This window comes from Pholis gunnellus (genome assembly GCF_910591455.1).
Source record: "Pholis gunnellus genome assembly, chromosome: 23".
In the NCBI taxonomy this organism is placed as follows: domain Eukaryota; kingdom Metazoa; phylum Chordata; class Actinopteri; order Perciformes; family Pholidae; genus Pholis; species Pholis gunnellus.
This window is the reverse complement of record NC_136550.1, coordinates 5,080,703-5,096,903: the sequence shown is the minus strand read 5'-3', so window position 1 is coordinate 5,096,903 and position 16,201 is coordinate 5,080,703. Positions and strand designations below refer to the sequence as shown.

General features: G+C 44.2%; 2 protein-coding genes across 2 annotated transcripts; one reads left to right on the top strand and one right to left on the bottom strand.

The window, feature by feature from the left end:
- Window positions 1-4,677: 4,677 nt before the first annotated feature.
- On the top strand, window positions 4,678-10,818 carry LOC306714819 (uncharacterized protein). Its single transcript, XM_079184962.1, has 3 exons — window positions 4,678-4,875; window positions 9,104-9,199; window positions 9,310-10,818. The coding sequence occupies exons 2-3, from the start codon at window positions 9,115-9,117 to the stop codon at window positions 9,480-9,482; spliced, it is 258 nt and encodes an 85-aa protein (XP_079041088.1). The 5' UTR covers window positions 4,678-4,875; window positions 9,104-9,114; the 3' UTR covers window positions 9,483-10,818.
- A 187-nt stretch (window positions 10,819-11,005) lies between these two features.
- Window positions 11,006-16,181, bottom strand: mettl3 (methyltransferase like 3). Its single transcript, XM_079184961.1, has 11 exons — window positions 15,987-16,181; window positions 14,790-14,977; window positions 14,241-14,693; window positions 13,961-14,136; window positions 12,907-13,120; window positions 12,588-12,775; window positions 12,261-12,299; window positions 12,035-12,143; window positions 11,546-11,611; window positions 11,340-11,452; window positions 11,006-11,248 (listed from the first exon to the last, which is right to left on the bottom strand). Exons 1-11 carry the CDS (start codon window positions 16,087-16,089, stop codon window positions 11,146-11,148), a joined length of 1,752 nt encoding a protein of 583 aa, XP_079041087.1. The 5' UTR covers window positions 16,090-16,181; the 3' UTR covers window positions 11,006-11,145.
- Between the last annotated feature and the right edge of the window lie 20 nt (window positions 16,182-16,201).

Below are 16,201 nucleotides of genomic sequence, written 5' to 3'. Positions count from 1 at the left end.
CGACAATGCCTTTTCACGTCTGTGGAACTCTCCTCAGCACAACAACAACCGCAGCCTCATTTAAAAGGCAACAGTCATGCTGGCAAGACTCACACATGTACGTAAGTGATAACTCAGCAGAGTCCACCACCCGATAATTATCCAGCCACAGTACGAATGACCTAAGCAGAGCCACAAAGTACAGTCAGGCACATTCAGCAGGTTTGCAAGCTTATTTACCCCTCTGTCCGAAATCAATCAATTTGAATTAAAAGCTACATTTTTTACCTTTTACTTAACTTTCCGTTTATTCAATTGGACTTAAACGTCCCTGTAAAAGCATCTCGGTGTTGCTTTTAAATGTGATGTATCAATAAATTGACATTTTATAGAAAAAAAGCCTGAGAAGTATGAAGATGGAGCTTCTTTGTCATAATTTGAGTTGAACTGGCTGGAAGTTCTGCTCAGCTAACAATTGCTTAGAGATGCTGACAGCACCTGTCTGTGTGACTGGCACTATATCATCATATAACACTGAAACGTGATATTTTACACTTGGGCCGCACATTACCAACAAGACGTTGTGTCACTTCTTCTCTTTTGTATCATTGCTTTAATGGCAGCATAAGTGAGGAGCAGTAGTGCACCAACCTAGCTTTGCTCTGTGTGGAGCCGACAGCTTTAAGGCCAGCAGGTTACATCAACTCATGCACAATGAAAGAACCCTCAAATCTGCATTAACTAGGTCAAAACTTTAGTGAAGCCCTGAATCGGATGATAGTCAGCCAACTAGCAAATACTGTCACTTCACATATTCAAATGTATGCATTTTATGTATTAATGATTTATTGATATTGATTATAAAAATATCCAAAAAGATGGACACCCAGCAGAACAGAATCATTTTTTTTGTACATTCCCCTCATAAAAATTAGGTATCATAAAGATTCTTTGGCAATGTTTTGGGGGGAAATACTTAAAAAGGTGTAAATGAAGGCATTGCAACGTTTTCTCTCCAAGCCAGACATAAAAGTCGACTCTATTTGTTTCTCTATTGCACTGCGCTGGAGTCTTTGCCCTCAGATTGTCTGCGTACTACACTCAGTGTTATCAGCTGATCTACATGGTATATATATATATAGGATACAACCATTAGGCCACTTCGCCCGCGCACTTCGGGATTATTTCAATCACCGTGAACAATAAATGTGAAAACAAGGAATGGTAAAGAAGCGTGGCATGATGTACAGAAGGAGAATAAAAGGAGGCTGGAGCCAGCCGCGAGCGACCTTCAGCCAGCTCAGTCAGTGCTGGTCCCGGCTCCACAGAGGCATGCCAGCATCAACAGAAAATAAACAACATTGGTGTGGGAATGTCCGGACCTCTGAGGGGGGAGGGAGGGAGCAAGAAACAGGGAGTTGGGGACCAGTAAACACTCACACGGTGGGAGGAGCACACCGGTTTGAGTCTGCAATGCCTCCATTTTTGTTTGTTTTCAATTGAAACACCTTATCTTGAAATACTTTAAACATCAGGGCAAAGGAGTTACTGGGTGGCTGGAGAGGCTTGAGGCATCTTAACATAAGTCCAGCATATATTGTTTTCAGCAAGATATGAACCATATAGATGAAAACAAATGGAATTGAATTAGCATGCCATGCAAGGCAGTAAGCGCACAGAATCTCATAAACTCCATGCACACTGCACTCATAAATCTTTCTAATGCAGATGTGAGATCATGAACGTCCAGATCATTAACGCTCTGATGATCTACACCAGGAGTCTGGACCCTGTAAGGCGTCGCGATGCAAATCTGAAGGGTTATTTAATAGCCAACAATATGAAAGTGACAGTAAATTAAGGTAGAAAAAACAGGAAATGTTGTAACTGACAAACATGGCACCACAGCACCCTGAGACTCATCATCATCATCATCATCACCTTCCTGTTTTTTGAAGTGGTGGCACTTTATGTGAATATCTCCATTTGTCAGACTTTGCTACATGTTTTAACGGATGTCTTTCACCTCAGACTCATTCCAGGTCATGGCTGGGCTACTTTTGACCCTCACACGTCTCTCGTTCGATCTGTTTCTGTCTGCTCGTCGGCAGTGCTGCTATTCCTGTCTCTCGGCCAGTGGAGCAAACGCAGCGGGGGATTAAATTGCCAAAATAATTCACACAGGATGTCAGTATAACGACAATATCGCTTTCCACTCGCCATCCAGTTTCCCCCCCCCCCCCCCAGATGATATCACGATGGCACTAGAGGCCAATGGGACAGTTGGGAACGGTTCGGTTCCTGATATCGGAGCCTCCTCCTCACAGGGAGTTACTGTGTTGCCTCATCATCATACTCGCGCCGCTGGCAGACTATAGCGGGGGGCACTTGTCACCCTACAAGGAGAGGAACACCGCAGAGGGACCACTTCACTCTCTGTGACGGCGTGACAGTAACCTCAGTGCAAGTTTGGAATCTGCCGCACATAAAATAAAAGGGCCGTTGTTTAACACGCTTTCGTAATCCCCAGTTTTCAGTTTATGAAATGCTCATCTGGGACATTAAAGACATTCTAATCACTCTGAAGTAGGTCAAAAAAAATCCTAATTGTAACAGAATATTCATCAGTCTCAACAGTCAGAGCAAATTAATCCTGTTTTATGTTTAATTTAAAAGCTACAACTCTGCTCAACTGCTGGAGTCCAAATCTGCTGCTCCGCTGTTAATCATCCGCACAGAGTCGAGTTAAAATTAGAGACAATGTCCCACCGAACTATGTCTGTCCTTCACCCACATCCGCAGGTGTAAATCTGTGCATGTGAGCGAGCTCATGTCTCTCTGTCACCGTGCGGGGAGAGATTTATTAGCTGCCGTGAAACATCCAACAGAGAAATAACACTGACACTGTTTGTCACTTACAGTGTATGTTGAAATAGAAGATCTTATCTGTGTGGTTTTTAATTATAAGAAGTCTCGGTTGGATGCTTTGGGCCTATGGACATGAAACAAGCCACAATCAGAATGAAATATTATTCAATATAAATAATTGACTTGAATGACTATTGTTGGACGGTGCAACAGGACACAATCTGTGCAGGCTTTCGGCCTGATCCGATTACATCCTTTGAATGCTCATCTACTAGGAAACAATGTGGGAAAACGACTGTTCTACTGTCACAGAACAGAATCCGCTTCAGAAGTGTTCCTGCTGCTACACAGGCTGTTTCCAGGGTGATTTCTAGCCAGCCGGCGCAGACTCACTCTGAAAGCTCATCTGGGTAAATTTCCACTCTGATGAATACCGTCCAATCAGTGAGCTGCCCTCAGTAAGCCTTAAACCTTGACCAGAAAGCTAACAAGCAGCAATAAACCATCCAATGGGCCAAGAACTCCCCTCTGACTATCTATCTATCGGTCTTTATAGAGAGGGTTATGTGGGAATCTTCTTGTTCAGAACTGATTTTCATTTCATCTCCAGGTTTTGCCTCCTGTCAACATGACAAGTGCTTTGGTTTCCAGCCAACGAACATGGAGATCACTGACAGTCCTGGCTTTGGGTGCGACTTCAGCATAGTTTGATGCTATTCAGAACATTTTGAGGCTGAACCTAAATGTGTTTGCACGTTGCGTACGATCATATATCAGCCAGTATAGGCTATAACCAGTTCTGCATGACTCTGCTGTGCTGGGTAGTTGCTGGAGGAAGCTACACGTGGCCACACCTTTATTCTTAACAAGTTACTTCTAACAAAAATGTTGTGTTTACGCCTTTTGTTGCTTTTGTTTTCCGGCTCACGCTATGTCTCAAAACATTTAGCAGGTTTCCAGGAAATCATGTGATTACATCTATGTGTTGATTCAGATCTTAGATTTCGATTCCGTGCACCGCGGGTACGTTTGCAGTGAGAAATTCGCTGTGTAGTCCAATGGGCGGGCTTTTGAGGGGCGCCTGCTGCTTGCTAATTCTTCTCGGTATAGTGTTGATCCTCCTCAGACTAAAACCCTCTCACTCTAAATGTACAGGTAGGGATTTCCTCCACAGCTTAGGGTCTCACGTTCTTCAATGCTCAAACACCGCTGTCTCATATAGCTGCATGTTTACAGAAATAACCACACATTGTGGTGCAATAAGATTTGCTGAATGGTATATTCCCATAATAATGGTGATCACAATAACTGTTAAAACTCTTATTCATCATCTTACAAAACTAAAAAAAAGAAAATGGCAGACTACTTAAAAAGAGTTTGAATATGAAAACACATTTACAAACAGCTAAGAAACACAGCTGACGATGACCTCTGACCTCTCAATGGAGCTACAAGAAGACAGTCATTACACGGATGAGGTCACATCACCTTGATTCATGATCTAAGTGAGGGATTCTGACCTGTTATCACACGTGACTTGAAGGAGTGGCTATTTATACACCAAGCTATTTATGATCACATTTTGTGTTATCTGTATCAACAAATATGTGGACGAGGTAGAGGCAAAACACAGCAAGGCATGCAGGAGGAAGTGTGTGCAGCGTGTGTGTGTGTGTGTGTTAGGTGGGATGATAGGCGAGAGACAGCAAACGAGGAAAGGAGTCAGAGGGAGGGAGAGCGGACGGGAGGAGAGGCGGAGGGAGGGTGAGAGAAAGCGGGCGTGTCCTCCTCTCCTCTCACCATGCTCCGGGGATTAGCTATTTAAAGTTCAGTTGCTCCGCGCCACGGAACAGTTTTTCCATGCAGCCAACGGCGACGCAGCAGCACACCGGGCAGCGCTCCGAGGACGTGCGTTTTGACGAGGGACGCCACAGATGAAGTAAAGGGGAAAAGGCCGTGTTGGGAATGATCTAAATCATCCGTCTTTCCACTGCCTGTCTTCACGTTTCTGCGAGTTTATTTCACCAGGTGGGTCATTTAACTCATTTAAACCTCAAACGAAAAGGTATTCGCACGCTGGGTGCACATCATTGGCCCAGCGCGTCTCCAAAGGGCAGGAGGTGTGTCAGTGGAGGAGGACTCCTGTTCATGGAGAAGCCACTCTGGCTCACAGAGAGCATTCTGAGCACTTGTCGAACTTTATTCTGCACGCCTGAATACGCCATACTATCCTCTATAACGGTCCACTGTACCAGTTTAATTGGCATCTCTAATTTATACGCAAGTTAAACTTTTTTTTTAAAGTATCGTATCTGCAGGCTTGACTTCACACTTACATGATAAGTTACACTTGTGTCACTTCAAATCTTTACCCACCTTTAATAGCTCGATGAGGGAGCCAGAGGAGAGATGAGCGGTGCATATAGTTTTTCATTCAACCTTCCAACCGCGCGCGTACAGAGGCTTCCGCCTCCTGCACGCGCATCTGGAAATTAGCATGTGAAATTGTAAACTGAAGGTGTGTTGATTAGCTAAATATGACACGAGTGGTGGATGAAGTAGTTTTTTTTATAGCACAGGTTAGGGACTGTACCAAAGTTAATAGCGGGGGGGTCAGGAAAGGGGGAGGATGTTTGGATAATGGATCATTAAAACCTTTGGGGGAAGTATGGGAGGTGTGTTTACTGTTGTAAGCCTTCTTTTGCCTTATAGTGAATAACAAATAATCACAACAACAACAAACTGACAACAATCTACGGCCTCTGTATCAGGGTTTTATTGATGTGCACGATGGGGGCACACAGTAGTAGTTCCATGAAGATATTAAAGTTTAAATTGAGCTTGCCATACCAATTATATCAAAGAAATCATTAATAACCGTGGCAATATTTACAAAGTAAATAATATCTGCCCGTCTCACCACTCCAGTAACGTTCATACAGTCCCTAAAAGTTTTGCATTCAAAACGTTCTCCTTTTATAGTGTCATGCTATAATATATTACTTAATTATTTTATTGATGCACTACCATGTAAACTGCATGTTAATTGTGTATTAGGTGCAGCTAATTTGAACTACTTTATATTGTGCTGGGTTTGATGTAGAACAACAAATTCAAGCATGTGTTTCATCAGCAACAGTTTCATAACAAGGAACAAGGAACTGGAACTGTCATAGTTGTAGTAGAGTAAAATAACATAGGATTTGCCCCTGAAGTGTAGCAAAGTAATCGTATAAAGTAGCATAAAATGGAAGTACAAGTATACCGTAACATTTTATCAAAGCACTATTTGAATAACTTCCTCTGAGCTCTATATAGAAACACCTTAAAAGCAGCTTTATCCTCTGGCTGTGATGAATATTAATGAAAGCGGATTGTATGCTGCTACTAATGGACACACACACGCACACACGCGCACGCAGGTATACGTGCACAGAGTACGTGCGTCATCCAGCCTGGCAGGCCTGTGTGAGACTTTGTTTTTGCAGGCTGTGACACAAGACTGCTCCTTTCTTTTTTTTTTATAAAACCCCAGGGACTGACTGGGGAAGGGGGAGCTCAGGGGAAACGAGGAGCAGCGGCAATAGCTTGTTTCAACGTTGTTTACAAAGCCGATAAGAAGCCAAGTGTGGTTCGGTGGCTTGAAGAGAGAAAAGTTTAAAAATGGAGAATAAAGGGGTTCATGCTCGGCAAACGCGCTCGAGCCGCTTACCTCTCCCTGCAAACACAAACATGCGCACAAAAATATGAACTTGCAAGTGTTTTTCTGGAAGGATTGCGCAATTTCCAGCACCCTCAGTGAGCCGCCAGTGATTGAGCAACTAAAAAAACGCATTATTCAGGTTATGCACGCTGCTCACATCAACTCCCTGCAGGCTGGAGCCTCCAGAGAAACGCATGAAGAGAGAAAGAGGTCGAGGCACAACTTCATATTTGTTTTCTGACTTTGATGTGAGAAAAGTCAATGTGCCTCTGTGGGTACTTGGGCGTGTATGCAGGAGTTTGCCATCTGAGGTTGTTTTTCTCCTCCAGGCTCCTAAGCTGCTGCCAGACACCCACAGCCAATCATGATCTGGGCCCAAAATTCCTCACCACTCAACAGGGCCTTAATATTCTGTGTGTGTGTGTGTGTGGAACTGCTTCCCACGCTTGCTATATTGTTAATTCTCAAAGAATCTATAGCATGATTGTAGGAGGAAACTGGAATGATTAAACTAGGGGGAAAACATTGTCGGTCAGTAGCGTCCCTTTTCTCTTCCCTTCACAATGCGAGCTATACTGTGAGGTCTCATTTCACAGGCAGAACCTCTACATTGAGCTCAGCATAATGGATTCACTGTGTCTGTAAAATGGGATAGGATTTCACAGCCACACCTGAGAGAAAATGAGACGGGAGGTGCATTAGATGGTTAAGAAATGGAGAAAGAAAGTAGCTTTTTCTGTGTGAATTTATCCAAAAGCGAGACTGTGAAGAAAGAGTTTTTCACTTATTCACCAAAAGTCTCCTCTGCAGCCTGCCTGTAAGCCACAGCAGCTGTGTGACTGTGTGCGTATGTGTGAGCTGTCACGTCTCCATGAAACCGCCTCCCCGAGTAAAGCAGCACGAGGAATCAGCAGTAAACAGTGTGTGTGTGTGTGTGTGTGGGGGGGGGGGGGGCAAACACTGTTCTCCTGTATGTTGCAATCACAGTTTACTGTTTGACAACAGATATCCAAATCTTTCTATCTGTGATCAATGAACAATGGGGCTTAGTGCTTTATCACTTTCTCATCAGACTGAAGTAGGCCTCGTCTTTCAGACTTTCAGACTCTTTGTGGTCATTTTAAGCCGTTTTGTGGTCGTTCTGCATCTCTTTCTGGTCGCCTTAATGTCTCTCACCGGTTGATTGGAGTCTCTTTGTAAGACTTTTGCTTCTCTTTGTGGTTGTTTCGCATCTCATCGTGGTTTATTTAAGTCTTTTTGTAAACCTTTTGCCTCCATATGTGCTTGTTTGGGATTTCTTTTTAGTCGTTTTGCATGTCTTTGTAATAGTCTTTTTGTAATAGTTTTGCAATTTTGTGGTCATTTTGCATCTCTTTTGTCATTTTAATGTCTCTTAGTGGTAATCATTTTGGATGATGTAGTTGTTTTGGATGTTTTTATTCATTTTGCATCTCTTTGTAATTGAAAAAGATGTTTTTGTAATAGTTTTGCATCCCTTTGTGGCCGTTGTGCGTCTCTGTTGTGTGTTTTGCATCTTTTTATTGTCGCTTTGCTTCTCTCCGTGGTCATTTTGAGTCTTTGTGGCCGTTTTGCGTGTCTTTGTGTTTTGATTAGAGTCTTTTTGTAATGATTTTACTTTGATCCTCTAAAGGTTATAAATAAAAGTATCGGTAATTTGCATCAGAAACATTAAAGCCACACAACTCTTTTAACCTAAACCACAATATACACTTTCGAGATAAATCACCTCCCTACGCTCCATTTCACCTGACCCATTTCCTAACCCGATTAAGACTAAAATAAATACCTTTTTTTTCCCCCTCGCTCTCAGTAAATACAGCTCAGTGCGGGCGTGTGGCCCTGGCTTTATCTTATCATTCAGAGGTGCCTCAGATAAGAGGGACAATCCTCTGGGAAACTGAATTTGACTGATTTTGTTGCTCAATGAATCAGTTCTACCTGCGGCCTTATAGATCAACGATTCTAGTCTAGTAACCCCTCAATGGAAAGCACACTTGCTGGCTGGGAAAAGTCCAGAAACAAAAGCTTTTAGAGTTCTTAAAATAAAAACAATAACTTGCACACACCGCACGACCTCTGTGTAATCCGTCTGGTCGTCAGGAGCAGGCTTAATATGCGTCTGGCCCATTGACGTCCTGTTCCAGGATTAGGCGGCATTGACGAGGTAAATACTGACTGATTGGTGGTTGCTGGGACACGGTGCTGTTCCGTTACATTGTCGGCTTGCGTTAGGAATATCATGTCGCTGAAGCGCTGGATCATAATTCCATTAAACTGTGACCTGGTGATGAGACAAGGAGCTGTCAGCAGGCACTCAGACACGCTCTCGCTGTGATCAAGGCGGCTTGAATGGAAGCTACAGGAGACGTGAGCATCCTGCAAAACATTTTGTTTCCCGGACTCTTCACTCCCATTTTAGGATGGGTTTACCTCTGTTTTGTCTCAAAAGCTTGTGCATCGCCATACTTTTAGGTTTGTTTTTCTGCTGCTTCTCTTAAACTGAAGTCTCTGTTCACTCCCCTCTCTCTACAGACATCTCTGCCATGGGTGTGAAGATGCTGCAGTGTTTTCCTTTCTACAGACGCTGTAAAGAGCGCTGCAAGAGCAGACAGTGCCCCCCGGCGGCAGGTGAGGAGCAGCTGCACATTCAATTCAATTGTAGACCAATTAAAAACAGCCGTGTCGTGACAGTACGTCCTCATAACGCCCGACTTCTCTGTCCATCTTCCACCTCTCAGTTCCCATTGAGGAGATGAAGCCCCGCCTGTGCTCCACCACGTCCTGTGGCAGCGACAGCGAAGGAGCAGGAGGCCTGAGTCGCGGCTCCCAGATTTACTTCTCCACCAAGGCCAGGCTGTCTTTTCGACACCAGCTGGACAGCAACATCAACGCAGTGGACGCCACCTACTGAGGACGACGACGGGGGGGCTGCAGAGACGATCAATGGATTCCTGCATCTTGGATTTTCTGTCGCCCATCCGCGCTTGGACGCTGTGGTGCAAACCCGGGAGCCCGATAGCCGAGCAAGGGCATCTGTGGTCACCTTTAGATGGGACCAACAGCAGTGTGCACGGCCACGGTTTGCAATCAAACCCCTCATTTGAAGAACTCTCGATGATTAGTCAGACTCAACGAGGGACCGGGGAGAAGAGACTGAAACAGACGTGGTTTTCAATCTCTGTGCATTAAGATTTTCTGTGGATCCACTGCCCAAACAGTCACAATACTGACGGGAGAAAAGACAACAGACTTGTTTACAGCATTCACTACCAAAAAGTGCATAACTTTTTTTATTGTTTCTTTTTTTTTTTGGCCAACTTTGTGGGGAAAAAACTGCAGATTTGTTAATTCACTGTTGAGATAACGGAGTGTTTCACAAAGCGAGATGAGGGAGTATGTGGATGAATATCTGTAGCTGGACCGCATCATTAGTCACCATCATGAGTAGGGCTGGGTACTTCATACTAATAACCGTAATAACCCAGTAACAAGTAGTATTGGAACTTCTCCAGTCACACGATACCCGCATCAATTCCTATCTGTACTGAAGATCTAGACATAAATTAGCAAATCGCTGCAAGCGTTCTTTGATTCAACACAAACAGTCTGTTGTGAGGTGGAGCGAGGTGTGTTTCACTGAGTTGGCAGCTCAGCGTGCTGAGATGCCACCAAAACTCTTCAACAGGAGGCTGAATCACACTGCCAGGATAATACTTCATTGTACAGTTATTTTTAATAAATATTTTGATAACACTTTCAAAATGTATTCGTGTAAAAATCATTTGGATTTTGGTATCGTTATCCCTTTAATGGTACCGTCATGTTTTGAATGACACCCAGCCCTAATCACGAGGGACATATTACGAAACCTATTGTTGACCTTTCTTATAACCAGGACTGTACTCTGTTACGAAACCCCTGTACACTACCAGAGGAGGGTGCTCAGCAGTCAGTTAGTTATTCTTTTGAAAGCATGAAGCAAAAGTTATATTTCTATTGGGTATTTTGACCGTCCTGTTTGGCTTCAGCTCACTCTAATTTCTTGTCTTTAATATTTTATAACTAAAAGAAAAACTGTTTTCATTTGATATTAAAATGTTTAACTTTTTAACAAAGCTTAACTGGTGAACGGGTTTCTGTAGTTGCCTGAAACAAACACATGAATGTAAAGATCTGATCCCGAATGACCTGCTGAATCCTGAGAAGTTATTCAAATCTACAATACGTCAACACAAAAAGTCTCTTTATTCTTGACTAACAAAATAATAACTAAAAATGTACATTAAAAATGTCTCCTGTGTTTTTGTTGATGGTGAAGTTTCTCAGAAACTTGGGGATTTGGGGATTACACACAGTAATGTACAGAAACACGACAAACGATACACAAAGTGATAAACAATACTTCTTCACGCATTTATCATTTCTTAACCAAGACACAGACAATGTATCTTGTTCACAACATTTATTTAAGAAATGAGTTCACTGGTATAAAAAAACAAAAAAAAACAGTCTATAGACAAACTTCTTCCAATCCTGTGAGCAATGATTTAAGCCATCACCGCATGTGTTTAGGGTCAGGGTTTGGAGATGACGCCATCGGGATAGCGGTTCTTAAATCGAGCCACGACATCAGGATCCAAGAGGTGAATGCCATCAAGCTGGTTCCCAAGAGTTACCCTGGAAGCGGAAGAAGAAAGAAAAAAAGGTCCATCAGCACATTTAACAAATGCAGAACCTTTAAATTAAATGTAAGCGGGATGTATGTTACCAGTTGGGCTGGACGTTGTGCGGTCGACCGAAAAGCTCGATCTTCCTGGTGCCGGGCGAGAGTCTCTCTATCATGCCGTAGATCTCATCCGGTTTGTGACTGGTGGAGCGGACCTGGAGGAGAGAGTTTGAAATGTAACGAGGAGATGGAATCTTTGTCATGCTGGAGAAATCATAAATGCGCCACAAAATTAACGAAAGATCTACCTCGGCCACAATGACGTCGCAGTCCAAACCTCGGTTGAATCCCTGAGGGTTTCCCTTTACGCCCACCTGAGGAGAAACAAATGGTACGTTTTACATTTCGGGCAGTTGTGTTTCACAATTTCAAATGGCACATTTACAAAGAATGAGCATGTAGCATCTTGGCGTCTGCGTCTTGCTTCATATCACCTTCTGGCTATTTGGCGGCTTTTCTTTGCCTCTGAACTGAACTGGGTGTCACGTAATGCGTTTGTGGGGAGCCATGTCAGGTAAGGAGCTACTGGCAGCTACGGGCGTGGCTTGTGCGTTACAAAACAATGATGGTGGCTCCTAAAGAGGTTTGCGTTCATGGACAAGATGTCTTTGCTCTACTTACGACTCACTACGGCAATAGTTTGACGGACAATAGTTTGAAAGTGCTTTGCGGCTTCATGCCGTCTCACTCAGTATATAACATGTTACATACATACACACACACATGGACAGACATACCAGACAGTGCTCCTTCCCGTGGTTCAGCCAATGGCCGGTCCTTCCCGTGCGGATGATTCTCTGCAGCTGGTTGGTTTTCACCCAAATGATCTCATCGGCTCGGTCGTAGCTGAAAATAAATACAGAAATAAAAAAATAAAAAAGCAGAACATTTTCTAAGAAATGAAACGGTGTCCTGACAAAGTGGTGGCTTGATGCTAGCGGATGCACAGAAGGAGAGACTCACCCCCAAAGACTGAGACACTCTCTGCCCAGCTCCATGGCCCTGTGAGAGAGGAAGAGAAGACACAACTATGTCTGGATGTGCAGAACTAGGTCCCTGCCTCTTCTTATCAATGTATTAACACGCAGGTTCAACCTGTAGAACAAGCATTTGTGGACGAAGTGTTGTAAGGTATGAGAAATCTGACTCCTATGATTTAATCTAACTTAGAAAGCTTGAACTTTTTGAGGTGGAAACTTGAAGAATGGGAATAGAGTACGGCCAGGCTATCACTGTAAAACAAAGAGAGAAAACTGTACAGCATATATCCTTTTGGATCGTTGTAGTTACCTGCCGGTGACCCAGAGGAAGAGGAAGCCGTCGTCTTGCAGGATGGGGATGTTGAGTTTCCTCATCTCGTCGTCAGTCAGCGTACCATAAGGCAGCTCCATGTGGATGTCCCACGGAGGGTCGGCCATCACCACAGCGAACTTACCGAGGATGGACACGTCCAGGAAGCGGATGTCGCAGCAGACCCACTGCAAAGGGAAGAAAAAACACAGCCTCTGTTCATTTCACAGCCCGCCAAAAATATCAACGTCCATCTCTCTCTCTCTCTCTCGCTCGCTGGTACGACCGTCTGTCCTCATCCGTCCTCTCTCAGCCTCACCTGTGAGGGGAACAGTTTGTCCACGTTGCTGTCGGCGTCCCCCGCGCAGAGGCCGAGCTCTGTGGTCCCGCCCTGGGGCCCCAGCAGGCTCCCCTCGGCCCCCGGAAGGCTGTCGATCTCATAGTGGACGTACTTGCAGGTGTCCATGTGGAAACACGTGTTGAGGAAGGAGCAGTCGCCGAGGCTCTCGTCCGTGTGCTTGTTGATGATGCGACTGAAGGAGATATGATGCATCACGAATCCAATCAGCAGCATAAAACATAGTCGTGCAACGTCATCATTATAGTTGAACATCAGGTTTGAATTAAAAAAAGAAAACAAACATCTTCTCTAGCACAAAGACTGAAATACTGGAAGGCAAATACAAATGTAATAACCCTTCATGTACAAGTGTCAGTCAAGTTCATTAAATTTGAAATTGTATCCCAGAGGCAGACATTCTTTTCCTAACCTCAAGTCCACTTGAGACCCTTAAACACGCTTTCATCCCATTCAGAATGTTCAATTTCAATAACTTTAAGGCATTACATTATCAAACATTTCACAAGGAAATATCAATAACTATATAAAAAAATGTCAAAAACAAACAAAATTGTATGTCGGAGCATCTGTTTTTGGTCCCACATCTGATTATAAACTGATATTGAGACGTCTTTGAGGTTCCCAGGCCACCGGTTAGAAAACCAATAACATAGAGCATCATTCAGAATGAGGAGAACCTCCACCAATGAGATACTTTGAGATGAAAACAAGATGCATTCTCCTTTTCAATTCGATTAAAATAAAGTCATGATGTCGCAGTAAGCTTTAGTGAAATTATTAGCACGAGGCGAGTCGTTGTTTTGCAAGAACATTGTTCAGTTTTGGTGTTTCTGATGAGCGTAGTATGTTTTAAACTTTGATTATAGTGACCTCTTCAGGCCGACGGGGGTATTTATCTGAAATGATAAAGAATCTGTTGCTGCTGTGAAGAGTCTGATAGAAACATGTTATCGTGTTGGGAGGGGGGGGGGGGGGGTCATAAAAACAGAGAAGAAGTGTTGCTGACACTGACCGGAAGTGTAACTTGGTGCACGGCTGCGGCGTGTCCCCGGAGCGCATGCACTCCTCTTTGGTCCCGTGGTCGCAGAACTCTTGGACCTGAGCTCGGCCGCGAGATCGGAACTTTAACACGATGGACTGCTCCTTGGCTGTGCTGGCGTTGAGCAGCTCAAGAATCTCTCTGCTCATCTGGACATAAATGACATTATACCACATCAGTTAGCACGCCTCCAGACTATCCCTGCTTCACTTTCACGTCGTTGAAAATAAGAGACGAGGAGAGACCTTCCTACCTTCTTGCTCTGCTGCTCTTTGGTGGACTGCTGGTTCAGGAGACTCTCTATCTCCATGTCCAAATGGGACGACTGGCTTTTGCTGCTCCTGCCCTTCTTATCGGCCCCGCTCCCTGAGGCCGAGGGCCCCGCCAGCTGCAAGGAGGAAGCCGGCGTCACAGAGGTGAAGGAGGTGCGCGGAGGAGAAGCGGACCTCTGAAGTGAGGGCGACTGGCCCGGAGCTCTTTTGTGGTGGGTTTGATCTTCTGCTTTTCTCTTGACTCCGGTCCGTTGGGCTCCGGCCCCGGGGCCGATCATGGCCCATAGTTTTGTGTGGTCCACTGCTACCACGACTGAGGGGGAGGAAGTAGCAGAGGAGGAGGCCGCGGTGGGCTGCCGGACCTCGATGAGCTCCTGAGCAGAGAATTTAAGCAGCAGACTCTGGATGCTTCCGTGACTGACAGCTGATTCAGACTGTGAGCAAACAAGAGGAAGAAAAAAAGAAATGATGACGCCGTTCATATAATACAGCCACGCTCAACACGCAACATTTCTGTGACAAGGACTCACGCTGAGTTCATTTGTGATGGCAAGGGAGTCCGTTGGCATCGAGAGACTCAGATCAGAGAGATATCCCAGCAGCCTCTTCTCCAGCTCCGGGTCAGGTGGTTTCTCCGTCTCCTCCTGAGTGGGGAGCGGAGCTGTCGGAGCCGGGCTGTCACTCCTGGCTGTGGATCCCTCTGTGCTGCTTCCACCATCTGACAACAGAGGTTAACACCCTCCTTTTAAAAAAAGGTCTTCCTGATCATTTATCAATTGTGACGATGTGAAATCAATTACACGAAAACATTGAATTCCAGCCTGCTATGAGGCGTTTCACCTGGATGTGGGGAATTTGCTCAGAGGAACGGAAGTCCAAAAAGCATATTGATGAATTTTGGGGCAACAATTTACGAACAAAGGGAAATTCCTTAATTTAAAAAAAAGCTTTCAATGGATTGCCTCTTGTTTCCTGGACATCTTTCCTAATCTCTCTCTATTTATATTTGTAATATAGAAACTTAATAGTAATGAAACACTGAATTCTTTCACATTAGTCTTTCTACAGTTGATGAGAAAACACACACAATGAGGCAGCCTTACAGCATGGAAATTAACCAACAACATTTATGATAATTGTCCATTAATTGATCAAACAAAGGGGAAATAATAAGTTGAGTTTCTCAAATGTAAGGAATTTCTGATTTTCTCTGTTTAATGTCAGAGAAAGTTGAATATCTTTAAATTTCAGACCTCTGGAAGAATAAAACGATTGGATAAGTCAATCATCAAGACATTAACCACTGGTTTCTTCTCAAACGTTTCACCAAATGAATATTTGCTGCTTTTCTTTCCATTCTGTGATCGGGTATTACGGTTTTGGACTACTAGTCCAACAAAACCAGTTATAACCAGGGCTCTGGGAAACACTGATGGACATCGGACTCTTTTCTGACGTTTTATAGACCAAACAATTACTCGATTAATCAAGAACACAATCGTCATTTTCATTAATGATGCAAATAATTAGTTACAGACCCTTAAACTATCAAACAATAAGAATAACAATGACAAAACATGGGCATTCGTCTTAATTCCTGACCATGTTCAGACTCAATAACTACGTGTTTAAACTGATAAATACTCCATTGATTACTTAACAACAAAAACAATGGTTCTTTGCCGCCCTGGCCCTGCTGGTACCCGCTCTCTCTGGCCTGACCGTACCGGAGGACAGTGTCGCCGGGTCTTTCCTCCGCCGCTGCAGCCTCTCCCGCAGCGAGTCCAGCTGCTTCTTGTGCGCCTGGATGCTGCTCCACGTGTCCGACATGACTGGATTTCGACAACGACGGCCGCTTCACACTGAAGAGAATCTAAAACAAAAGTTGAATCACTTGTCCGCCTTGTTGACGGGAGCGAATAAATGCATGGTCCGTTCCAAA